General features: G+C 38.9%; 1 protein-coding gene across 1 annotated transcript in view; it reads right to left on the reverse strand.

Annotated features, from left to right (window-relative positions):
• CRYBG1 (crystallin beta-gamma domain containing 1) overlaps positions 1-27,111 on the reverse strand; it is a 39,473-nt gene extending 12,362 nt beyond the window's left edge. Inside the window, exons 1-16 of the mRNA XM_041414889.1 lie at positions 26,351-27,111; positions 19,167-20,613; positions 18,918-19,088; positions 16,972-17,019; positions 16,742-16,860; positions 15,232-15,394; positions 14,152-14,291; positions 11,049-11,175; positions 10,680-10,715; positions 10,130-10,272; positions 9,748-9,874; positions 9,511-9,656; positions 3,309-3,435; positions 3,098-3,130; positions 1,182-1,291; positions 830-959 (exon numbers count right to left, since the gene is read on the reverse strand). Coding sequence (XP_041270823.1) covers positions 830-959; positions 1,182-1,291; positions 3,098-3,130; positions 3,309-3,435; positions 9,511-9,656; positions 9,748-9,874; positions 10,130-10,272; positions 10,680-10,715; positions 11,049-11,175; positions 14,152-14,291; positions 15,232-15,394; positions 16,742-16,860; positions 16,972-17,019; positions 18,918-19,088; positions 19,167-20,613; positions 26,351-27,096 — 3,813 coding nt within the window. The 5' untranslated portion in view covers positions 27,097-27,111. The remainder of the gene's footprint in view (positions 1-829; positions 960-1,181; positions 1,292-3,097; positions 3,131-3,308; positions 3,436-9,510; positions 9,657-9,747; positions 9,875-10,129; positions 10,273-10,679; positions 10,716-11,048; positions 11,176-14,151; positions 14,292-15,231; positions 15,395-16,741; positions 16,861-16,971; positions 17,020-18,917; positions 19,089-19,166; positions 20,614-26,350) is intronic.
• Between the last annotated feature and the right edge of the window lie 538 nt (positions 27,112-27,649).

Consider the following 27,649-nt stretch of genomic DNA (forward strand, 5'->3'; position numbering starts at 1 on the left):
TACAGTGAAGTGCAATAACGTTGCCAAATTCAAAAAAGAGATTCAAAGTGAACTCCTCCTTTTTTAAAACGAGTACCATGTCCTCATGTTGCCATACATTCCTGGAATCTTGACCACATTTTGCTAGTTACTATTTTGGTCTTAAAAGATACTTGCAGATTTCATAAGCGGTCCATCATAATGACTGGTTATAAGCTTGAGCAAACTCATTCCTGGCCACTGATGAGTTACAAAATATGTAAATGTAGTTTATCCACCACACATAACAACGCGGCCTGATTTTGCCAAATTCCTTTGGGTGTTGCTTTACCTTATCTAGAAGGGTGCATTATTTTGTGATTAACTCAAATTCCATTGTCCTGATGATAACAACAGTGTCTTATAATTACATGTATTTCATGTAAAGTTGCTTAATTAGGCCTGCTTTTTAAATATGCATCAAAAACAAGGTGCATGGTACAGGTATTTCTTCACACTGTCCTACCACCTTCTCAACCCATTCTAAGTGGTCTCTCCTACCGGGAAAGAGACTTGACTTTTTACAGAAGTTCTTTTATAAGCTGTTACTAAGAACAGGCATCCCAGGCAGTTGCTTCTGTAACATCTTCTCCTTTACAAAAACAGCACAGAGGTCAAAAATACCTGACTAACTGCAGCTAGGACATTTAACTACTAATGCATAGAAAAAAACCCAAACCAAAACAAACCAACCAACCCCCATCCCCCAAACCAAACCCAACCCTCCTCTGTTGTATGTGTGCCCTAGAATTTTTACTGGGGAATCATCATTGTCCTTATCCTTACAATATTTCAAATAGGTTTTACTTACAATATTTATGATCTGTAAAGATTTTAGAACTGCTTGGGGTGAACAACCCATTGCTGTCAGATCAGGATAGATCCCTTCTTCCAACACATACTGGTTACCGGCGAATTCCTCCTGGTCATACACTATGCAGCTGCAGAAAGAAGGAGAAGTTCCCTCTTAAGACATCTGTGCCACTAAAATGCAGATGCATTATTTACAATGTTGTGTCCTGAAAGACTGATGTGCAAACGGCAAAGCATTGTTCTCTGTAAGTCCCCATACATGAAACCACCTCATGTGTTAGAAAGCTGGTTACTTTTCTGAAACTTCTACCATTTTAGTGATTTTGCAGTATTCATTCAATGTAACTTACCTGCCATCTAAAATTTTTGAAGACTTCACAGCAAATGAATCAATACATCCTGTGTTTTTTTCAAATATTTGGCAGTTACCCTTGAATTCAGGCTCTGAAAATAACTGGACCTTTAAAAAGTTATAAACATATTTAAGGAAATTAATTCTTCTACCTTCAGTTACATTTCTACCATTATTTCTATAATTATATAAAAACATACTTATAACACCCAGACTTCCTTGATTATCTATGTTTGGCACCTCGTCAGTGTTACAATCCTTGCTCAAGAGAGCAAGATAACTCCCAAAATTACTTCTGGCTGTAAATCACTAAGTGACACACAAAATAATTAGAACAATGACAAGTATAGCTTCTTGGTCTATCTGCTGGGTAAGATGTTCAAATTCCCAAAGAGTGGCCAGAATAGGCACACCTTTATTAAAAGGCCATTAAAAAGTTTTCTTTTATATTATCAATCTGCTTAATTTTCAAAATGCACACTCTTCTCAGTAAATGAAAACTCTCTGCCTCTCAGAACACTAATGATGTATAATCCTGGCAAAAGACTCAGATAGCATGCCAAGAAGCAAGGTGTATATTCCCAGGGTAGAGGGCTTTATGAGCCTGTTAGAACCAACATGAGACTGTGTCTGTAGCTGTTTCTCTGCTCCAAGGATAAGAGAGGATACATCCCCTAGAGTGTTTTGCCTTATTAAAAAATTAAAAAAAAAAAAAAATTCTAAGCAGCAAACTTGCTAATTTGGCTGGAGGATAATTAGCCATGATCACACAGAAGTCATTGACATTACAACATGCCTACCAGCTTTATTCACTCTTAATAGAGATAGGAGTGTGGGTAGGTACAGCATTCTCCAAAGAGGAGCACGCTGACGATGGATGCACTCTGTTGGCTGCAAGCCACTACTTCTTTGTTTCCTTAGGATAAGGTCTTCCTTAGGATAGGGTCTTAACAGGCACATAATGTAAAGATGCAAATAATTTTTCATGCATACAGCTGAAAATAAGCAGCCTTGAGATTTTTATTCCCCACACTTTATGCATTATCCCTATGCAGGAGATTCCAGAGAAGCGTGCTACTAATCAGGAGTAGCAAACCAGGACAGCTAAGAATTGTCGTCTTAGTTTTTAGGGCTGTGATATACTCACTGCTTTGACTGAAATGAAAATAAAAATAGCTATAACTTTGTACAGGGACAAACCTGAAAACCAGAAAAGGTTCAGAAATTAAGAAGGATGAAAAAAGCTGCCCATTAGCCTCACTGTCAAAATTACATATTAGTGCTTGCACAAAGGAGACAATCCAGTGTAGAAATATATTAACTCGCTGAACAGACAAGTTTTCCCTGCCATTTCCCTGCCCTTATGTTATTGACAAAGATGGCATTAACTTTTAAGCACAACTCACCAGTATTTGTGAGTGAACAACTCCCTTCAAGTGCAACCACCACTAGCAAAACTCTCAACCAAAGAAAGAGGTTCACAAGGAATTAAGTCAGCTGTACCAAGAACAACATCTATCCTGTAGTGCCCTCACCAAAACATCATCTCTGTTGTAGAGCCTCACCTCACCTCAGTGACAGCCTCACGTCACCTCTGCATAGAGGGCTGCAGGCTCCAGCTCTATAAAACAATCACTGACACCCCAAAACACCTCATTTGCTGAACCAAGACATTGCCAGTGCCCTAAGAAAGTTCTGATGGCAATTGTGTATCAAATCCCACCTTCCTTGGGTCTTAATGTGCCTTACTCAAGAGGTTTGGAAAGTAGCCTTCCTCCACCTGCAGTTTTCACTCTGACTAGTCAGCCATCTATGCAAACACCTGAGTGCTCCCCTGGACAAAACAGCCACTTCTTTATTTACATGTTACAGACACTAGACAGTGTGTTTCATGTGCTTAGAGAAGTATCTTACCTTGACTTTACCCCTTTCGCTTCCAACAATATCCTGCAAAAGTTCGGAGGGGAAAGAAAGGAAAAAATATTTTCAACAGTGATAAAATAACATACAAAATTTACTATTAATTATTGTTTAAATAATGTAAATAAACTGAATTTGATAGAAAAAATAGAGTTCCAAATAGTTCAGAGAAACTTACAAAGCAAGTATAAAACTAGCTCCTTACCATAACAATGGGTTGAACTGAAGATATTTTGCAATTCTTTCCCCCCCATGCCTCAATGCTGGGATACAACCCTTTAGCCAGTATATACTGCTCCCCTGTAAACTCAGGATTCTCATAAGCCACCCATCTAAAACAGAAAGAAGAGGAGGGTGGTTGGTAGAAGTCACAGTACTTTTCCAATATACAGATGTGTACATTCAATACCGTCTTAATGCAAGAAAAAATAAAAAGTTTCTGAAGTGCCAAATTGTAATGCTGTTAAAACCCTAAACAAACCAGTGTATCTGATAGTGCAAACCCTATGCAAATTTTACTACCTTCTTGCACTACGTTGATACAAATCAGAGTGAATTAGCTAAAGCAAAGCACAAGTTCAGACACATCACATATCCTAAAAGTTATCTCCAGTAAGAATATTTCAAGATGTTTTACAATTCTATTATTTTACCAAGGTCAAGTTCTTCTCTTAAAAAAAAAAAAAAAAAAAAAAAAACAAAAAAAAAAACAAAAAACAAAAAAAAAAAAAAAAAACAAAAACAACAAAAAAAACCACCCCAAAACCACAACCAAAAAAACCAAGCCAAAACCACCAGACAGATATCAGAATACAGCTTTTTCAACAAAACTAACTTTCAGAGTAATCTGAGGAGTAAATGTAGCAATGTAGCAATACTGACTTTTAATGTTGCCTGTAGCTACGGCTCAGTCGTGTTTAAGCAAATACACACCCCAACAGGATGCTGAGCTGCAACAACAGGCATATATGCTAAGCAGAGGAGACTGTTCCCTGGTAGGAATCAGAGAGAGCAAGAAGAATGTCCTTGAAAACTAAGCACTAAAACCACCACAAATATAACCAGATCCATGTATTTAAATGCAAAGCTGTTATTGTAACTATTCAGGTGGATCTCATGCTTGACACAGGCCACAAACTCAGAGATCTGCATCCAGTCTTCTGTCTCAGACTGAACATGTCTTTTTGAAAGACTTTCAACTTTTGACATGATACACACTTGAAGTATTGGAAAAGCAACAAAAACACTGCATAGATCTCTCTGATGCCCAATTACTCATGCGGTCTTTAGGTCCAATCTTAAATATCTGCTATCAGTTAGTCTTGCTAAGAATAGTATACTACATTCAATAAATCTTCTATTACCGTGTTCTTCTGACCCTGGTTCCATACTGAAAACTCAAACAGAGCACTTCCTGCATCTATACTACCTCTGATTTTGTGATAACCTGCAGAACTTACTTGTCTTTTGCTGCTGTACTTCCCAAACTTTCCCATACTTACAACTCTGGTTGTTTTTTAGTGCCCATATGAGATCAGACCACAGTAGCAGCTGCGTTTCGTTCATTATAGTTATGCAGGAATCAGGACATCTTGCTAGTTCCTGATTCTACAAGAAAAACTTCTACTCAGAATCAACCTGCTTTTAATTTTAGCCACTGTAGTGCATAATGAGTATATGCTAGGTTATGCCAAAATCCACTTTCACTGGGCTCAGAAACTTACTGAGTTTCTACATTAACAAAAATTTCATATCACAAAGTAGTAAAATGATACAGATCTTAAAATCTGCAGGGGAAGATAACTCTCAACATCAAAATTCCCCATTAATTTCTGTGTGTCAATCAATTGGATTCAACTAAGCTGCAGTTTTATTCCAGATACAAATGCCAGAGTCTCTGCAGATACAAGAAGTGGGATAACCTCAAACTGAAATAAAGGTGCATCAACATGTATGCGCCAAGAGTATGAACTTTGTTTTACTTGTCCATGGCAAGCATTCAAATAGTGATTCACACACATCACTATTCACGTCTCTTGGTTTGCCTCAGATATAATCAATTATTCCAACTTGTTACACACTAATTACTTACGGCATATTTCAAGGTCCATTTCAAAATCACCTCAGAGTAATTCATCAAAGAGACACTGGTATGTACAATAAATTGAGCAGAGAGTTCAAATGTCTCAGGTGTGTCTATACTTGTATATCACATATACCAAAAGCAGTGAAAATGAGGTTTCCTTAAACAATTTCTTCAGCAGCCATTCATTAGATTTTTCAGTGCTCAAGTGCCAGGATACAGCTATGGTGCATGGAAGTTTTACTCAATTGAGATCTATGCAAACAAGTGTTTCTGATATAAAATCAACTGTAAGATGTCAGCAGCCTCCTAAGAACTCCTTGACAGCACTTATTTAGTTCCCCCCACCTAAAAGCAAGCCTGAATGCAGAAGTAATCAACAAATCTCATTCGCACATGCTTACATTTAAATAAATGGGATTTAAATAATTAAGTGCCACTCTTCTATGCAAGTCAGCCCATGCAGTTAGACAGTTCCTAGAGTCAGGGCTTAGTGGTGAAATACTTATGCTTCTCCACTTCATTCAGAAGCCCATATAAGCTGCTGAAAGTAGTAATAACATCATCAAGGACAGCCAGCTGAATTCAGTACCAGCTAAACCTGCCAGACCTCAAGATTATCCCTAGGCAGGAGCATTGCCTTAATCCAACTTCTGACTTCACAGAAAGGCCTGGAGAGCAAGATACTGTCCCCACAGCTGAGCAAGAGAGCCAGATTCCAGCTGCCAGGCACAACAAAAACTGAAGTGCTGCTCTGCAGCATGGCAGCAACCATCCTGCCCCACAGGGAGCGAGCTCTCCTAGCACAAGAGATTTTGTAACCCCCAGATGCATGAAGTGCCTTAGTGAGGCTGAGCAACAGCTCCATCCCAGGCTGCTGGCAGGAGGGTGCTGGAGACCTTTCCTCCTGGGCACCATCCATACCCCTGAAGCCAGAAGTAGCATAAAGCTTTGATTATACATTGTTAGTACTATTACACACAGAGAATCTTTCTCTAAAAACCTCTATGTATGACATCTAGGAAGTGCAGCTCCAAACAGGGTCTGAAAGTACAGCCAAGAAAATAATCCAGACATGGGTAACTCACCAAAAATCAGATTTGCCCTCAGTTAGCCCAGGACTCACCTTGTCTGACTTTATGAGGGAGGTCAGAAAGTTAACTAGCACTTACAGATTTGTACAATAATTAACAGATAGAGTGAGGTAATAAAATCCTGTTTATAGGAAAGAGAGAAAACGGGTTCATCATACTCCTTTGTGACTGTGATTCTTAGTATCCCAGGGACCTGCAAGCTTTAATTTTATGATTCCTTGAAAGATTTTTTCCTGAACATCAGTTCAGCTATACAGCGAAGTTAAAGCTTTGTTTGAAGTGTTCTCCAGTGGAGGAACCAAGGGTACTTGCCCTTTTCAGCTCCCAGTGGAGGCTTGTTCTTGTACCTTGTGTCTCCAGTTTCACTCATGTTCCCTTCCTGAGTGCATCTAGGTGAAATTTACTACCTTCTGGTTTCTGTATGTGAACCACTCATTACCTAATTATTTCCTTAATATCACTCACTGTCCGTACATACTCTAGAAGCAGCCCAATCTACACTGTGGATCAATTACTTAAAAACTAGGGGGAAACCAGGCTGATAACACGACCACAGTAAACAGATGACTACATGAAATAAACAAATCCGGGAAGATTCATCCAGCAAGTTCAAAGAAAATCAACTAAAAGACAAGAGCCTCTCCAGGAGTTCTGGCAAACGTTTGGTGTGTTTATGGATAAAGAAAAGGCACATTTCAAACATGCAGTTCCTGTGATTTTGATCACTATTAAATAAAAGTTTGAAGAAGTTTCTAAGCAGAGGGGAAATCAAAATAGTACACTTGAATTTAGTACTTGCTTGAACTTGTAAAGGGTGTTACCTGTTGCTAGTAAATAGCTCAATTTTCCGGCACTTCAAATTCTGTCAGTTTGGACAGAAAGTTCAAACCCTACTTAAAAGAAGAAAGGCCCCTCCTATTTTCGGGCAGCCTGGATTGCTTTCACCCACCCTAATGGCAGAAAAATAATTTTTGAATTTTATGTTTGGCCAGTCTCCAAAAAATGCTCAAGAGCAAGACATTTTCATTTTTAAGGAAGTACATTTTACTTTTTCAAGAAGTCAATCCTCATCTCCTCAGGATATATTTTTCAGGATGTCTTTACAATGGATTTAGCAAAGACATGAAAATATTGCTTGGAAACATTTAGAAATTTAGAAATTTTAATGCAGCCAGTGCTGAATTACCCCAAAATTGAATAGTCACCCCCCGAATGCAGAACTGGGCTGTCTCCAGCAATACAGTTCAGAGCTGCAGTTGAGCTCAGAACTTGTTCCATAGTATCTCTGCACTGCAGTGTCAGGCTTTCTTTTCTTTGATATACCCTCTAAATTACAGAGCAATCAAATTAATTTTGTGGGAAATACACATCATCTGTTATCTTACTGCTCTAACTGCTTACCCCAGATACCTGCAGTTAAAAAATTGAAATGAAAGGTTGAGGGCTTCTTAAATTTTTTACTTATTTTAATTAAGTGTTTTCAATATAATACCAGGAAGGTTACTTCAAAATATTATGACAAGCTTTTATTGAATCTGTCACAGTTCACTATGTCATCATCTGCATTACATCCTAAACAGCTCAGGAAATTGCTCAATGGATTATTCATCGCTCTGTGACAGATTTCTTGGAAGGAAAGATATAAAAAAATCTTCTACCTGAACAGACGATTAACACTTAAAATAAAGCACTGTATTGCCAAACATGACTTCACACAGATCATTCAAGCTTTCTGACACTTAAACATTTAGTAAGATCACCACAAAACCCCCAAACACTCACAACCTCTCTGGGACCAGGGGGCTGTACAAGACTCTTAACAGCTGAGTGCTAGCCACCTGTTATGAACAACGCACCTGAGTTTTTTAAAAGCTTATTGCTACAAATTACATCTTTTGGAGTCTACAAGGTGAGATTACAGGAGTGGTAGCAGAATCTGTAGTACAAGCTTTGTTCATAAAGACTTCCATCCACTTTTGCCATCAGTGTTAAAGTCACTCTTAATTACTAGAATACTCAAACTCATGAATGATTCCTATCTCAGATGCAACAGACACGTTTACTACAACAACTACATGAAGGGCATGATAGGTAACCCACAATTTGTTTCCCAGCCTTCAGAGAAGACTCTTTCCCAGGAATGTCTCTTGCATATTACAGAAGACAAAAGAGCACAGTGGCTTCAAAGGTCACCAGGCAGGAAAAAACCTTCTGTCACACCATATTCATATAGAAATTAAAAGCATTCCTCTGGAATCCACCAAGCTTGATTCTGCAACCTTTATCCAGACAAAACTTGCAGAGATACAGCACAGATAACACAGGGAAAGATTTTGGGTGTGGCTAGGTAAGGCACAGCAAGAGCTTCCAGCAAGTCACCTGCATGCATATCAGGCAGGGAGACAGACTGTACATCTCATGCTTTTTTGGTTTTGGTACTTTAGTTAATTTTGTGTGTTTGCAGCCATCATTGCTAATACTTGTCAGCATTTCCAAAATACTTTGATACAATCTGCAAGGCTGTGAAACTCAATCTGCAGTTGATGGACTCGACTAATCAAACAGCAAAGTCTATCAGCTGATCAACTTCATGTGATAGTACTTGTGGCACTAAGAGGTGGTTTGTTAATGGCCATGGCTAATACAGACTTTTGGGAACCATATGTTTAACAAAATCCCAAACAAACAATAAAAACCAACAGCACAGCACTAAACCACTGTTAAACCTACAGGATTCACTGCAAAAGCAATGTCATTTTTCAGAATTGACTCTGAGTTTACTCTCCCTATTACCAGAAGGTATTAGTCTCTATTTAAAACACAAGTGAAAAGAGCAAGGAATCTACCTTTGGTCAAATGCAAGGAGCCTGGAAATTAGTTTCAAAACTGGAAATTATTTCCACAACAATTTCACTGCTGAAATGCTTCGAACAAATGTAGCCATGAGAACCTATTTCTTCCTCTCTTGATGAAATCTCATCTCATGCTTTCATACTCTTATATGTATCAGAACATCAATGCTTCCTGGGACTCTCTTATCTTATTGTAAGAAGAAAGACTATTTACTGTACATATTCACCAAAACTTTACTTTTCACGTTCTACGGTCAAGGGCAGAGAATTTTATCTGAAGACTCCACACAGAAGTCAGAGTCCTGAAAAACATCTGCAAACACCAACAATTTCTATAAAGACCAGCATATCTAAAATGAAAATAAAAATATCACTTACACGCCACTTAGCACATTTATAGACTGTGTCCTCAGCCCATATCCAGTATCTTTCAAATTGGAAATGATACCTAACACATTGATATTGGAACCCTTTGATCCAAAGTCTTTTTCACTGTACATTATCATATGGGAGCTTGTGAAGTCCTGTAAAAACAAAGAGAAGCACCATAAGCAAAGTGCCACATGACATCTCAGAGCACTCAGGAGACGCCTACTAGGTGTTCTTGGAACTTACACCAACAATTGGTCGCAGGGACTGCACCTCCTCATCATAGCCCCCCCAGTCTGTCCAATCCCGATACGCTCCTTCTTCCAGCAGGTACTGATGGCCTTCAAACCCAGGCTTCTCGTAAGCAACCCAACTGAGCAACAACAACAACAACAACAGAGTCAGCATGTGAAAAGGACAAGTGCCACTCCATGTTTTCACGGAGCAGATGTAGATATGCAATATTTATTCTTTTGCGATGAATATTTTCAAATTTAACCCCAGTGTACACCTCAACCCAAAAATCACAAAAAACAAAATAAACAGGGACTGGATTTGTCCACTGCAACTTCCAGCCTATGGAGTTACTACTTCAGCTGAAGGGTAAATACCACTTTTCCACACTTACACGCCTCCCAGTACTTTCATGGATCCCACAGATGTAAGTGGAAGTCTTGTCTTGTCTTCTGATTCCTTGTCATCAAGCATAAAGACCTCTGATTCTATTTCCACATGTCTTCCTTCAAAGAAAGGCTTCTCATAAACAATTACCTGGAGTAGAAATGAAGCAAAATACAAATTGCAGGGAGGATGATGAATTCTGGCAACAGACAGTTTCTTTTGCATGGGCACACAGAGAGAGAATGCAATATGATGAAACCAACTAGTGGGATCTCTCTCTCCTCTATAAGAGACCTTCCACTAGAGATGCAATGTGAGGGCTTGAGCATTCATTACCCATCTGCATCATCTGGATTCCTGTTAATTCTGTTACATATGCATGTGATGGATGCAGAAATGTAACAGAAGTTGTATTTTGACGGTGTGGTCACATACAAAAGAACTACCCAGTAAAGCATCAGTGGCTGGTATCCAATCAAAGCATACTTATCTACCCACATGTAGTTCATGTGCTGTAAAACAGCTTTGGACAATCAACATATAATACTGACTTTTACCTTTGGCTCCCCACTGAATTCAACTTTGCGACCACCCTGTTAAAAGAAGAAACAAAGAAGAAAAAATTAAACTGTTCATGACTTAGACAACTTGTAGATGTCTGTAAGAGTCATCAATTCTTTACAAAAAGTCAGGACTAAGGTGAAATAGTCCTTAAAGAGTGCAAGTGAAAATAAATGGCAGATTAATGGCAGAGATGCATGCAATCAAATGTTGTAAGTTCAAGAATTTTATAGACTAAAAATCTTAGTTTTTTAAAAAGAGTTAGTTTTAGTTTTGTAAGTCTTTAAAAATCTAACCACCTTAATACATTATTTCTAACACATAAACATAGGTCATTTAACTTCTAAGTAATAGTAGTAGTTTACCATTTTCAAGGGTCTCATGGACCTAATGTAGGCTTCCTTCTTCTCCCAAAATAATAAATTAGGATATTCACCAGGCTCCAACATTAAAGGGACCCCCTGGAAACCAGGTTCTTCATAAAGAAGCCATCTAAAAGTAGAGGGGTGGAGGGACAAAAGTAAGACATAAAACCCCCAGAACATTTCTGAACAGTAAAGAACAAGACAATATGCTTACTTTAGGAACAAGATCATTGTTCCCTTTAAAGGGAGATTCCAAGCTAATATAAGCTGGCTCAAATTGGTGTAGTTTCATTGCAGACACATGACTCCAAGAAACAAGCAAGGTGCTTTAGTTTTATTACTGTCTATAGCTGAACATTTGATACATTGTGTGCCCCATATTCACACCACTCAGTAAGCCCTTGGCTTGTGGCTGGTCACATGTGGTATTTCCAAGGGCTCAGTATGGGTAAATTCTGTTTAATACCTTAATATTAATGATTTGGATGAGGGGGTTAGAGTGCTTCCTCAGCTGTTTTGCAGATGACAAGAAGTTGGGTGATCTGCTGAAGGGTAAGAAAACTTTACAGGGGGATCTGGATCAATGGGCCAAGGCCAATGGGATGAGGTTCAACATGGGAAAGTGCCAGGTCACAACATTCCCAAGCAGTGCTTCAGGACTGGGGAAAAGTGGATACAAAGCTGCTTGGCAGGAAAAGATCTAGGGGTGCTGGTCAACAGCAGTTATACTTGATCCAGCGTGTGCCCAGGTGGCCAAGAAGGCCAATGGCATCCTGGCCTGCATCAGCAACAGCGTGGCCAGCAGGACCAAGGCAGTGACTGTCCCTCTGTACTCAACACTGGTGATGCCACACCTCAAATCCTGTGTTTCAGGATCAGTTTTGCCCTCACTACACCAAGGACATTGAGGAGCTGGATCATGTCTAGAAGGGGACATTAGAGCTTGTGAAAGGACTGGAGCACGAGTCTAATAAGAGTGGTTGAGGGAGCTGGAGGCGCTCAGCCTGGAAATAATGACACTCTAGGGAAACCTCATTGCTCTTTCCAACTGCCTTGAAAGGAGGCAGTAGGCAGATAGTGACTGGACAAGAGGAAGTGGCCTCAAGCTGCACCTGTGGAGGTTTAGACTGGATATTAGGAAAAAATAATTCAATGGAAGAGTTGTCAATCACTGTAACAGGCTGCTCAGGAGAGTGGTGGAGTCACAATCCCCGTAGGTATTTAAAAGATGTGCAGTAGTTGTGCTTAGGGACATGGTTTAGTGGTGGACTTGGCAGTGTTGGGTTAATGGTGGTACTGGATTCCCATCCTACAGGATTCTATGACTAACTTCACTGCAAGAACTGACACACATGGAAGAACAAGGAGAGAGTACAGTCAGAAGATAAAGGTGCATTGACTCATTTTTGTTGGCAGCTTTTAACAAACAGCAATTAAGCATGAACACTGGGAAACTTTAAGATGATACAACCACACCCACATGGCAAGGTGACTCAGAATCAGAGCCTCCCTCACCTGCCAACACAGTGAACTATGTCATGCCTGTAAACTAAAGGCAAAAAAACCCCTAACCCTGCAACATGCAAAAAAGCAGCAGCCATCTGCAAAATTTCTCATGGAAGCAACTTCTTTCTACACTGGACTAATAAACAGATATCCAGAAAGACAGTTGAAAAATAATATATTCCACTTCCTAGAGAAAATATTAGTCTGTTTTCCTTCAGGGGTACAGATGCAAGAAAGAGATATCAAGACAGCAAGAGCTCACATGCATTTAGCAAAACAATGCTGTTACACTAACGCAAAATAAAGACAACTCAGATGTGCACAGGCTCTACCTCCTTCCAAAAAGATTTGTAAATTTACTGGTCACAGATAGCTTTTAAGTGAGACAGAAATAAAGTGGAGACATAGATGAAGTGAATTAACAATCAGCCTGCAAATAACATATCTGATGACATTACTATTGCGAGATATGTAATTTGGATTGAGGTTGCAGTTCACCAGAAATAACTTCCTGTCAGAGAACCAACTACTTGGACATCTTCAAATTTGCCTACATACCAAAATGCTTCATTTTTTTTTTCCACAAATCAAGGTGTAAATATTTACTCAGATAAAATACCCTTTGCCTAACAACAAAAATGTCTGTATATCATGTGGTAGATTTGAAACAGCTTTGCTTTACGTATTTTTTTGTAAAATGGATATGTAACACCTGCCTTCAGCTGGGCAGTTTTTGATAGACTATTTGCAGTAAGGCAAGTGCTATCAGTGCCCAAACATAAGAGCTAACAACCAAGGTCTGCACATCCTGTAAGAAGTTCTGCAGGATGACTGGAAGTGGCTCCAGTCTCACTTTTTCTGAAAGGAGCCTCTCTCTCTCTCTTCTGCATACTTTTCCCAACACTACTTTGAAGCACGTTTTCTATAATGATTTACTAGTTTATTAAGGCATGAAAACTAATACTGGAACAGCATCTGGATTGCTCCTTAGAAGTCTCCGTTCTCATAAAAGCTTGCTTAGTTCACAATGTTATCCTCCTAATTCAGATGGCCAGATTATTTTCAGGTGACATAACACCTTTGTATTACACATCACCACAAAAGCCCAGATCAAAATGCACTGTGAAATACAACAATGCCATGTATGGACTCTCTAAAGCACTAAGTCTTAGTTTATAACAGAAGGACTTCAAAAATTTTCTTCTTTTAGTAGGATGATTTCAAGTTTAGAAGAAAGCGAGTGGGAAATATGGTCTTATTATAACAGTTAATTCCCCACCCTCATTTATGATAAGCTTTCCTGAATGAGAAAAAGCAAGAGAGGCACACTCTTATTCCTTGGCTACAAATACACAAGGGTTATTCAGTATTTACTACACAAGCAGAAGAAAATCTAGCTCTAACAAAACATTCTAGGTCAGACTCCCCAAGAGTGAAGCATTACAGTGATGTACTAACACTACTGTCAACAAATATACTGCCAAAATATAGGACTAGAAATAAATATAGCCTGCTCGCGAGTCTGACAGGTGTAACCAATGGTTTAAACCAAATTCCTCTCATCACACTACACACTCATGCAGAGCTGCATACTTACATGCCCCAATGCACTTTAATAGAACAAGTCTTCTGAGTGGTTCCAAACACCCCTGCTTCTTCAGTGTCATCAAAAAAGGAAGTCACGATTCCTAACCCTTCAGGCTCTGTATACAAATCAATTCGGCAAACCCTGTAATCCTGAAAAATGAAGATTGCCATAATCACTTGATCTGTGCTGTGAGTTCTGTAATTACTGTGCATAACTAAATCAGTTTTGAAACACCTGTTTATTTGAAATTGTTTCCCCCCCTTGTCAATTACTACTGCTATTAGATGCCTATAATAAAAGTATAGCTAAGCCAGTTTGCCTGTCTGAACCAAGACAGTCAGTCCATCTCTAATCAGCATTTACGTTGTTTACTTTCTGCCATCTAGGCAGGAATGCATCTTCTTTCATCAGTTAACATCTCCTCTAGCAAATTAAATCCTAAGATAACACCAAACAAGCCATCCTTGAAGAGAACTGCAACTTAAACAAGAATTGTAGTTACAATATATATTCCTCCTTTTTCCTTTCCTAGTCAAATAACTTTATAGCTTGTGCTTGTTTTGGCAACCTGCAATTGTAACTACTTGATGGTAGGTTAAAAGTGCATGTAGAAAGGATGTTCCATCACAGGTGAAACTCACTGGTAAGCTTGCCCATACCAGGCAAACCAAAGTTTGGTGTTTCACATTGAAGTCTGTATTGAGTGCAAATTTGGTTTGCATTGGAAAAAAAGAAAAAGCTCATATGTTGAAAATACCCAATTATTGACGGTTTTCTGGGATGCTTTTCCTGACACTGACCAGACTACAAAGCATATGCTGTATGTAGCATTTTGGTGGCTATTCTAATAAAGCCCAACAAGTTCTGTTCCTACCCTGTCCTTCCTCTTGATGTTACCACAACCCCCACTGGGCAAAAGACCCCACATGCATTTTGTGATTAAACATGAAATTCAACATAGAATATTGTTTCATGCACTTGTAGCTCGTGTTACACTTGTGTCCCAATAGACCAATCACACCCTCTATCAGTATAAAACATCACTATACATTAAGATCTATGAAAAAATTTTTGACTTGTATTACTTGCCTTAACAACATGTCTTATTGAACCGATCACTGCAGGCTTTTGAGACTTGCAGTCATTTTGCTCTTCAGAAGCACCTGCACCCCAAATATCTGTGAGTTCCAGCTCTCCTTCTTCCAATGGAATAGAGGGGCCTTCAAAATTTGGTTTTTCATAGAGTATCCAGCTTAAAATAAATTTTAAAAAATCTAATTTTTCATGGTGCTTTATCAAGTGTGATTTGCAAAAATCATGATCCCACTTAACAAATTGTTCCATACACAGTACTGCTTCCAAACCCTTGCCATTTCCCCAATACAGCTTATTCACCCAACACTGCTGATGCAAGCCATTTTCAGTCTCTCTGTGATACCTTTAAAAACAATGATACAAACAAAGATGTCTACTACTGAACTGCACTTTCACAAAAAGCTCCTCCACCTTTTAAAATTGATAATTTGGGGCAGCAAAGACTACGGTCTCTGTACCAGACCTCGTATGAGATACTAATCAGAACCAATTTGTACATCAGAGAAAACAATGACACTGCAGACTGCTGCATCATGTATAAACAGACAAGTTGCTTGGATCCTGTGAACAACAGCCTGGAGTTCCACAAGAACTGGGGTAGATGTGCCAGAGGATGATAAGACTGTTCAGAAGACAAGCACAACTCCATTTTTAATGGCAGAACAGAATATACAACTAAGTAAGAACTTTATCCATCTGCAAATACAAACCCTTCACTCAGGCTCTCAGTGGAAGGAGGAAAAAACTCCAAACCCAGTCTCTCTAGACCACGTTAGAAGAGACAACCTGGTTTACAGAGATCAAAAGGTTTTTGTTCCAGTTTTCTGAAGCTAAACAGCAATCAGTTTGCTTCCCAGTACCTCCTACTGTGGCTAGCCCTTGTGTCTGCACCTTACTATCAGATAATTACTTTTGAGAACCTGCTATTTGACTGCATTATAGCCTGGCCACAGCATAACTTGCTGTGCTAGCCACACTACTAATGGCCCATCTGTTGATGCTATGAAGAAAGCAGGAGATGAACTTGCCTTCAATTACTCTTGGGCAATATAGCTTTTAGAGCAAAATCCCTCCTTTTGTCAGAGAAACAGTCAATTATCTCTACAGCACCATCCTACTCCTTTGGTCATTGAATAATTATGTAAGACCTAGCTTTAAACTTATTTGCTAGCCTTTTAGCCCAATCCAAACACTATGCAAGAATCCCTAATGACCAGAAGAGTTGAAGGGCAAAAGAGCTGAACAGAATCTGTCATTTCATCCCACACCTATGCCTGGTGACATCTCGCACCCTGCCAGATGGTAACACTCACTCCATTAGTCAGCAAAATAGATTTTCCAGCTCAGACCTTCCTGTTGCAGAGGTGAAATGCCCTATTTCTTGCTCACAGCTCTACATTGTTACAAGGCAGACTTACTATGAATCACATGCCATGGTTCTGTTTCAAAACATTTTTGAACAGAGTAAAAATCTTTGCATAGAAAGTAAAAATTTATCTCTTACCATCCTCTGATGACTTTAACTAAAATGGTTGGTGACAGAACCCAAGAACTGCAATCTGGAACATCATGGAAAACTTCAATGCCAGCTTTTTGACAGTCTGAGTCACAGTATATCATCAGCTGTGTTAAAAAAACCCAACAAAACAGAAAAACACAACAGTAACATATAGTTCTATCTTCCTAAGCTTTAAATATAGAAAGGAACACTAAAACTATTAAAACTGATCTTACCTTGCCAGGTCTGGGATTGATTTTACTTTGTCCATTTCTTGGAAGTGTCTAACAGAGAGTGAGAAGAGAAAAAAAATCACAAAAAACCCTCACAAAATCAAAAACATGTTCAATAAAGATACTCAGCTATAAAAAAAAGGGCTAGTAGAACAAAATAAGAAATACTCTGAATAGTAAAAGTTGGTAACCCTTTAACTATACCTACTCATCACTTCAATCTCTACTTCCCCTTGCAGAACAGCATCTTGTCACAAATGTATAAATTTATACACTTTTTTTAAACTCTGAAGTCAACTAACCTCAGATCTGAAATGCATTAAAATCATCCTGATAAATCATCCTGATCATCTTCCTGTATAGTCCAGGATTTCAATACCAAGAGACTACTGTAAAAACTGCCACTGATGAAGTACAAGCTGTACAATAATAAAGATGAGTTTAAACGTCTAAAAATGTCAAGCCATAAAGCATGGTGTATTTTTAAGAAATATATGAAAATACTGAGGATGCATGATGCCACATACATGTAAGAGCTAACTAGCATAACAATTTTGTAACAGGTTTCCTCAAAGAGCATGAGACTGAGCACTAAGTGATGAACTAAAAATATTCAAAACAACTAAACACATGGAGGTATACAAAATCTAAAACAATGTTGAAGTCAGCAGTAAATTGCATTATATAGAATATATGGGAAAGTTGTGGCTGCATCACGTCACTTTCAAACAAATAAAGCAAGCATTGAAATGATGTGTTTGGTTTCCTAGGAAGAACAGGAGTGTTCATTCTGGGACAGGGTCCTGTTCTTCTAGGAATGATTCACAAAAACGAAAAGACAAAAACAGATCCTGCCCCTGAACAGGTAACCGGCAACATGTGCAAGGAATTAACGAGAGCACATTAGTTAATAAGCAGAGCAGGCAGTGGTCCCAGGACAGTCCTTAACCACCACCAGATTTTTGTAGGCATCATCAAGACACGTTGAAGCACGACTGGTTTTTTAGCCTGCGCTTCAATTCCAGTTAAAACTTGTTCTGTGTTTTGAGGAATGCCAAAGTCATTGTTTTGGGCTGCCCTTACTCTTTCCTTCACATTACCCACTAGCCATTGCATCATCATTTTCTTATTCAGTGGAAGATGCACAGCAGGTACTCCTCACAGAAACATTTTTGATTCCTAACCTGAGCAAAACAATTCACTGCCACAGAAATCCAGAAACCCTTTGAAGCCTAAAGGTATTCTCTCAAGTGCAGTCTTAGGTATGTACACACTACAAGTCACTGGTTCATCATTTTAAAAACAGAAATTACAAATATATTCCATATTAAAGTTGCTCAGAGGGGAAAACATAGGTCTGTCTTCAGTCATGAAGATGGGATGCTTGTAATCAGAGCAAGGGACAGCCCTGCACTGTAGCAGCACTTTCAATAATCACTGCTATCCAGTTATTACAGAATTCTTAAAAGAACATATATATTTTTCTGCCAATACATGGGAATACAACAGAGGACTAAAATAAAAAATTTGCTCTGTTACTTATTTAACTGTACAATGGCTGAATGTCTTGTTGGAAGAGAAGAGAGATTACTTCAACAGAAGTTTTCTGAAGTTCACACAAAGCATTCTACTAATTTGCAATAAAAAACTAAAGTTAGCATAAGATTTGTTTCAATATAATACAAAATCAAGTATGAAGACATATTCAAAAAATACTTCCATGCATATTTGCAAAAAGTCTCAAAATAAAGAGCCCTTAATCATACTGATAGATGTAATCTCATTTTCAATTTCAGATAAAACTGGTACCATACCTAAGTTCACCTCAATGTATTTGTAATCTATATATATCCCAAAGAGGGGAAACAAAACAAGACATGCACATTGTCCATCAAAAACATAAAAGCTGGATAACTTTGCAGGCAGCTTTTTAAAAACACAATACTTACATCCACATCTAATAAACCAGGAGGGACATTCGATTCGTATCTGTTTGTTCCTAACCAGCTCGAAAAGCTTTTCTCAGGATAGTTGGGCATTTGTAAACTTAGTTCTTTTTTTGCACTATCTGCTTGCAGGTACTTCTCCACAAAACTTGGAAACTTCACATCTGAAAGAGACTGAATTGCAAAATCAAAATTAACAGTCATTCAGCAGGTCGACAAACATTGTTTCATTTCCTGAATGATCTTTATTACCTCAGATTTTTGAGGCATGATGAATGGCCCAGAAACATCCTGTTGTAAAGGAGGCATCCCTGAAGAATCAGTTGCAAAAGCTGTTGTGTTATTTACTGAAGTGACTGAAGAGCTAAAAAACTTTTCTTTAGAAGACAGTAAGCTTGAGAAGAGGGAGCTTTTTTCAAGCCGTGATCTCTTAATATCACCATCTGTACAATCAATGTTCTCTTTTCCATTTGTTTCCTGAGTAAAGGCAGGTTCCTCTCTACATGACTGCAGAGCTTTGAATATGATACTTTGCTCTGTTGATGCACGCTTGGGCCTGACTCTGGCTATTGTTTCCAGGCTCTGCATTTTAATTTGTTGTGCTGGTAACAGATCCTGTGTTTTTTCCCTCCTCAGTCCCAAACCAAAAGTAAATACACTAGGATCAAATACTTTCTCTAAGTTGTCTTCATGAATGGGAGGCATTGCAAAGTGGGGTGCTGGAGACTTGGGAAGCTTTGACCTCTTCTTTTTCTGGGGTAAACAAACTGAGCTGTCTAAGTTTTTTATTGTTTCAGCAAACTCCTTCATGTCAGATGGGGAATCAAAAATGCTGTCGTCTTCAGCAGATCCATTACAGGTTTTCCCTGGGCTCTTTTGTGTATTGGTGTTGTGCTCTGATTCCAATACACTGTCTTGATTGCTGTCATCATACTGCAGTGCTGCAAAGTTCAAATCTCCTGGCTTTACCTTTTTATCTCCATTTTCCATCTTAAATTCTGATCTGGAAACCTGAGATGGTAGAGGATATTTATCATCATTGCACGGTGATAAAGCCTCTGTGTTTGGCAGCACTTTTTCTTCATTTCTATGGAATTCTGAGCTTGTGTAATTTCTTTGGTGGAAAGGATCTTGAGCATTTTCAGTTTTTACAGGTGAGTGCAAAGGCAATTTAAAAGGTGAGCTTTCTTTCTTTGCTGTGGTTAATTCTGGTTCTGGTTGCTTCAGAGAGACACTACCAGCATCACTTTTGCTGCTTTGGTTAAAAAGGGATATGGCAGCTTTTACTTTAAGTTCTGTTGTCTTCCCAATATCCTCATAAGAGGTAAAGATTTCTCCATTTTTGCCTTTTAACTCTGCAGTGCTTTCTTTCTCCAGTGTGCCATTCTCAAATAACTTCTGGCGACTGCTTTGCTTATTCAATGTTTTATCAGGCTGTTCATTTTCTTTAGGTTGTTTTCCAAATTTCAGCTTTGCTCTGCCAACGAATGTGCTTGGTACAGCATTATTTTTCGAAGCAGGGATGTCAGTAGGTCTCTGGCTCTGGTTAGCACATTTGTTTTCAAACAAGGAAATTTTGTTGGCAATGTTGCTGTTAGTTTTATTAACTGGTTTTTCAAGAGTGTCCTGCTCACTTTCTAAACTGTCTTGAGTCGTAGGTGTTTTAAAATTCAGCTCTATGTTCTTCGGTTTGGCTGGACTACAGGAGGCAAAGTGACACAGAGTGACATCTTTAATCAATCTTGAACAGGCTTGTAACAATTTTCAAAACAATAAAAAGTAGAATTATAAACCAAAGACTCAATTCAAATTTTGGTATCTCAAAATCAACTGAAAGAGGAGTAACTATATGGATTTAAAAAATTAGACACTAAATAAGGAGTATATATTTCAAACATGTACTTAGTTCTTTAAAGTTAGTAAAACAAACACACCAACTTACAGCATCTGCAGCTGAGGCAGAGAACTCAACTACTTATGACTGACAGACATTAACATTTAGTAGTGAACAGGTAGAATAAATTATAAACATGCAATTCCCTACAGAGTTTAGAAAACAAATCCCAATTCGTTAAGGTGATAATGAGTTGGTTAACATTTGCATATTTTCTCCAATGAGTTTTGAAGACATCTGCCCAGATTCTTTGCAGCTTTTACACCTACACTGCAAAAGCAACCTCAAATTGAGTGAAAACTCTTCCACTCTCTTGAGTGCTTGCAGAAAATGTTAGCTTTCCCCAAGCATTGCATCACCACCTTGGCTAAGAGAACACCACATGTGAGGACTCTTCCACTTCCTTCAGGTAAACTTAGCTAACCATTTAAATTGTATAAACTAAGCCTAATAATTTTACAAGAATTGAATTTGGAAACACAAATCTTTTCTATCAGAGTGGACAGAGAGGCATGTAAAAGTAAGTACATGTACACAGTACTCCTGTGCTGTGGCAGAAGGCACAGCTGAGTGTTTCAAGCTCTTTTCTCTGAATACCTACAACCAGGAAAAATTATTTGCCCATGTAACTTGCTACTGCATACTGTACAGTATGAACAGCTGTGAAGATGCAAGGCAGATAGCTTCAAAATTAATCAGTCAGATCCAAGGAGTGTCAAGGAGCCCACCATCGCCTCCAAGACAGCCCTGTTCTCCAAAGAGGAATGTGGGGACACAGCAGTAGAAGGACAGGTAGAAACTGCCCTACATGAAAACTGACAAAGGTGGGAGATGAAAAGAAAATAGTTTGCAGCAATCTCCAGGATTCCAAATGCTCTATCAATCAATGGATGATTGTGGTATTTAAATGCTTTCTTCTTTTTTTACCTACATAAACTGTGTTCACTAAGTTCACAGGCAGCTCTTTAGCACAAGAAAGAGGGGTGAGATATAGGAACAACCCAAAATGTGAGATCGATTCCCCTCTTCCTCAAGTGATCCATCCCAAGTAAGAAATTAAACCCTTCTAATGCAAGACTCTCCATTTTACAAGCTTTATTTCTTGGGAATACCATGAGGAACAAACTTACTGAAATAACAGGAGGATTCAGAAATAGTTATCCATGAATCTATACAGAGAGCAACTGTTAAAAATCATAGAATCATAGACTATTAAGAGGATGCTACAGACAAAAGATCATCTAGCCTCAACTCCCCCGCCATGGGGAGGGACACCTCCCATTAGACCAGGTTGCTCAAAGCCTTTTCCAACCTGGCTTTGACCACTGCCAGGATTGGGGCACCCTCAACCTCCCCAGGCAGCGTCTCACCACCCTCAGAGTAAAAAGTTTCTTCCTAATATCCAGCATAAATGTCCTGTGTCTCCGTTTGTACCCAGTACTCCTTGTCCTAACACTACAGTTCCTGGCAAAGAGTCCCTTTTCAGCTACCCTGTAAACCCTACCTTCAGATACTGGAAGGTTTTTATGAGTCTCCATGCAATCTTCTCTTCCCTGTGAAGCCCCAACTCTTTCAGCCTGCCTCCATAGGGAAGATGCTCTAGTCCTCTTATCAACTTTGTGCCCTACTCTGGATTTGCTGCAACAGTTCCCTGTCCTTATCATCATGTCATTTCAGAGAAGACTTCCCAACAATGGTCCCTCTAACTACCAGCCTACTCAAGCTAGTTCACAACTTTATGAAGAATTATGAAAAATGCATGATCGATAAAAGAGGAAATAGCAAACTTAAAATCCATTGGCCATACTTCAGATAGGTGCTAATAAAACACACTTGGAAAAATTTAAGGAAAAACAGAAAAACAAAATGTTCCAGAAAGAGGGAAGGTATGAAGGGAACTATCATACAGCATAAAATTAAATATATTGCGGCACTACTTTTCATTTGAACTACAACTGGTTTTCCCTAAACTTTTAAAAGTTAAATTATTCTATAACTTTTCTCTTTGGAAAATGACTATGAGTTGCAAGGGACCTCTGAAGATCAGCTAGCCTAACTTTCTACTCAAAGCAGGGACAGCTTCAAAGTTAGATCAAGTTCCTGAAAGCTTTCCCTGACCAAGTTTTGAATAATTTTAAGGGTCAAGATCTCACAACCTTCCTAGTGAAGCACTGCAGCAGGGTGGCCACTTTTTGAATTATTTTTGCTTCATATCCCATTAAAACTTCACTGCTACAACTTGCAGCTGTGGCTTTTGTCCCTTCACAGCTCAGGGACAAATCTGGCTCTGCCTTCTCTATAGGTAGTGAGAGATGATTGAGGTCTGTCTGTATCCTTCTCTTCTCTCAGCTGAAGAAACCAAGCTGCTTCAGCTTCTCCTTATACTTGATTTGCTCCAGAGCTGTCACCTTCTTTAATGGCTCACTGCTGGACTCATTCCAATTTGGAAACATCTCTCTTATACCAGAAGTGAGTTGGAAGGGGAGGAAGAGCTAAAGCTCAATAGAGTGACCTGTCACTTGCACTACTACATGCATTTATTTCAACATAACACATATCTTCCCCATAAAATCTGTGTCTCTCTGTATGCCCTGACACAAGCAAGTTTAATGGCTAACAGTGATGCTTATCAGCCACACCTAAAACCTCTTTTAAATGAAGAGCTCACCCCTCAAAGGTATAGTTTCAAGCTTTGCAAATTTATGCAGAAACAACCACTTCAACACTTTGTATTTTGTATTCTGCAGTACTTCTGCACAGCAGCAGCAGCAGCCAAAGAGCTGAGACCAAAGAGCATGAGAAAGCTCAGCCCTGCAGCTCCACTCACTACAGCTGGCCTCTTCTAATCTTTTCATTACACCTTTTTCCACACTATGAAATACTGGTTTTAAATACAGCCAGAAGATGGACTTTATTGCAAGAAATGGGTCTCCAAGCTTGTTTAAAAGGAAATGTTGTTTGAGTATCCTTTAAGCCTCTCATCTTGTATGGGGAAAAAACTTAACAGCACAAATGCTTTCTTACAAACAGTCCAGTGTGGCTGATTCTCACTACCCATTCCTGATCTGCAATGCCAGAAACAAGTAGGCACACGAGAAATACCAATATCCTTCTCTTTGGCTACACCTTGCAGCTGAGCTGTGGAAGCAAGCAGTTAAACCTCTCCCAGCAGTCAAAAATGGAGGGTGAGTCACACATCAAGCTTGCAAGTGGTGCCAAAAAACCACTGATGCCAAAATATCAAATTGAGGTGAGCAAAGAAAAATGGCATGTGAAAAGAGAAGAATAATTTAACAAGTGGGGTTAAATGTAAAGGCAACTACAAAACCATGTCTGAACATAAAGTATGACAACTGAAGCCAAGTTTTCCGCTAAGCACATCAAAGTGACTACTGCCTGAGGTTTTATTTGCCAATTAAGATTTACCATCAGCCTCATTTTAGTCTCAAATCTGACAGATTTCCCTTTCAAAAGCTAAAAGCAAAGTATCCTCTGACTTTCAAGTTATCTGGTACACAGACATAAATGGAGAAAAGAGAGAAAATGCTATCTTTATATACAGGAAATCTGCATTTCTGGAGGTGACTGGAGAAACTGACCTGTTTTGAAATTGCTTCCAAAGAAATCTGATTCCCAGAATTGGCACAATGTCATTAGTAAGAGATATCATGCATTTTTAAGGGAGAACTACTTGTATTATGTAAAATCCATTTTACAAGGGGCCAAGGAATCCCTAAGTAAATGGGTATTTTTCAACCAGAAAGGAATCAATGTGAATGATCTGAAAATAACTTTTTAACCTTTGAAAATGAAAAATTTATCTGTTCACAGTGATAACTAGAGAATAAAACACACCATCTTCTAGTAAAGGCACCATCTTTTCCTTTCCCATTTTACAGCACCTTAATCCACATCCAGGTTTATAGTTCATATGTTCTAATGAATGACTACAAATTATACCAGATCACCTGAGCATGTAACTCTGGCTAAAGAAATGGTGTGGTGCTGTGCAATGACAACTATCAGATGCATCAGAAACCTTGCAGTCCCCACCCAGGGCTAAAGTTCCTATAGCAGCAGATAAGGCCAAGACACAGCGTCACACACCCCACAAAATGGGATGAATAGAGCAGGCTGTTTATTCGTTAAAATTTGGTCTTTCATACAGGACACTCATCTATTATTTTATGAGTATAGTAAAAGATAATACACTGTAGAGCAAGCCCAGGAGATACACAGAAAAAATGAAATCAAGCTATGCAGGTGTTTATAACTTCATCATCCTTCATCATCACTATTGACAGTGACACAGAGAAAAAAAAAAAAAACAGTATGAAAGCTGCCTTTCCTTTGAAGCTGTGAAGATACAAACTCAAGAGTTTAAGATTTGTGATCTATAGGGCCAGATGGCAAAGCATCACCCAGTACAGAAAAGCCACTGTTTAACTTTCAGTACTCGGCTTTCTTAAGTTAAGTTACAAATTAACCACACAGATGTAGAGTATTACAAATTGTGCAAAGGAAATTGCTCCTGTGCTTCTCAGATGTGGGAAGCATAATTGCAAACAGACGTGTCTCTTAAACCATCACGTTGAACCTCCACATCCCTCTAACACAAGGACAATTATCAACGCTCAATGTAGCTCGGGTGGGCCTACAGGATTCTGAGTGCCCCCACACCTACAACTGAACACGCCAGAACGAGGAGTGCAACAGCACACAGCCATGGCAACCAAAAAACAGAAACAAATAATGCAAACAAATCATTGCCTGTAGATGAGAATGCAACAGTATCCAAGTAATCAATCAATGGCCTCATACTAGTGATAACAGTGAACTTCATAAGTACAGCCGCTTCTCTATAATCCTAAGGAAAGCTCTGACCACCTGTTTGACAGAGACTATTTCTTCAACTGTAAAATCAAAAACTGAAAACTAATATTCAGCAAATATCTGATGTTATTCATATGAATCAAAATTTAAGCGATTCACCCTGCACATACTTAAGGAAGCAACCGTATGTAATCAAATCTTTGGAGCGTGATCCATCACATCATTTGAACAATCAAGTTCTATATTGCATCCTACATTTCTTCATAAAATAATAGCAGAACTTAGGCTTTTTCATAGAAAACTTGAATACATTTCTTATTCAAAAGATTTTCACATACAAAATCTTCAACCACATTCTGATTTGGTTACAGAGAGAAAAATTAATCAAGGTCAATGATAGATGAATTGATCTGATCCACAATGATGATGACTGAGCAGTTTTTATATATGTTAAATTATTCTATAGAGTGGAATTGACAAAGACATTCCCTATCAATTTAAAAAATCAAAAAATTAATTCTTTTTCTAATACATGTAGACCACAGTGCTTGTTAAGTGGTAGCTTTAGTTATGGTAACTTATTTTTTAAAGACAGTTCTTAACTGAAAACAATTTAGACAGATAACAGATAGACAGCTAGTGTTTCCATAAACACAGACACAAGCAAAATTACAGCTACAAGGATAAGGTAAACTAGTTTGTTACTTACAGGCTAATCTTTGTCATGACTGTTCTGGAAGCATCCAAACTCTTCAGCTTCGAGGTGTCTAAATCAGAATTTGTCTGTCTCTCAGCTGACAGACACAGGTCTCCATTTTTAATCCCATCAGTATGCAAGAAAGCTCTTCCATCTGGACCATTACCATTCTTTACTGCCTTGGTATCATTTCTGCCTTCAGCAAACACCAAGTCTTCTGTCTTAGCAGCCAAAGAAGCTTTGGGAGACTCCAAACTGTCTTCCCCAAAAGCCACAGGTATAGCTCCCTTTTCCACTGAAGTTCTTTTTGTCACTGGGTTGGTCTCTGGCGATGTTAAAGGTTGCCTTTTTGAAGAGTAATCTTTCACCTGACTCTTCAAACCAGTAGGGGAGATGGGTACACTATCCGACTGATTCTTTTTATATGATCTTCTCCTTGTAGAGCTTGTGTTTGAGATCTGCTGCTTGCTCTTGTCAGCTTCAGCTTTAGATGCCCCTTTGTGAGCAGATCCAAATTTTAGGTCCTGATTACTACCTGAGGAAGAGGAATTTCTTTCAGGAGTCTGCTGAAGAGACCTCACTTTTCGTTCAGGGTTTATTATCTTGTCTGAAAACACCTCAGAATGGGCATCATCCTCAAAACCAGATTCTTCTCTTGCAGTATTCTCAGTCTGGTTTCTCTCTCCATTTGGAATATCACTAGACGACTGAGACTTTCTCCGTTTTCCAGATCTTTTACTAGCAGATTTTTTATCCATTGTGTCCAAATCACTACTATTTTCTTCTGATATAAGAGTCACGGGTTCATTAAGGAGTTCGTCTGTTTTTCTTAGATAGATATCAACAGTTAACACTCTAGCAGAATACGCGTGTTCACTCGCTGCAGATTCCAACTCGTATGGCAAATCCTTTGGTTTTGCATGCCCAGGCTCCTCAGACACCCACGTGTTCACAAGCTGCTTGTGACTTAAGATACTCTTTTCTAAGTCTTCACTAGACAGATTTCTCAAGCTCTGTATGAAATCTGGAGTTGTGGAATTATTTATATCTGTGACGGATTCCTTCTCCAACCCCAGCGTTTCCACATTCAGGCTGCTCTCACAGAAAGAGTTTTTAATGGTTTCACTGCTGCCGCTCCAATCTGCTGACCACTCGCTGTCAGAAGAGACTCCCCTACTGCTCCATTCCGAAATCGTATCGTGATACAGCGGTCTTACTTCCCCACTGAAATTATATTCCTGTGCCTCAGGAAGGGCACTTACGTTTCTCACTTGTTTCTCTGGTTGAGGAGCTTCGTGTCCTTCTCTGAAG

Source organism: Onychostruthus taczanowskii, unplaced genomic scaffold (assembly GCF_017590055.1).
Source record: "Onychostruthus taczanowskii isolate IOZ18803 unplaced genomic scaffold, ASM1759005v1 scaffold48, whole genome shotgun sequence".
NCBI classification, from domain to species: Eukaryota; Metazoa; Chordata; class Aves; order Passeriformes; family Passeridae; genus Onychostruthus; species Onychostruthus taczanowskii.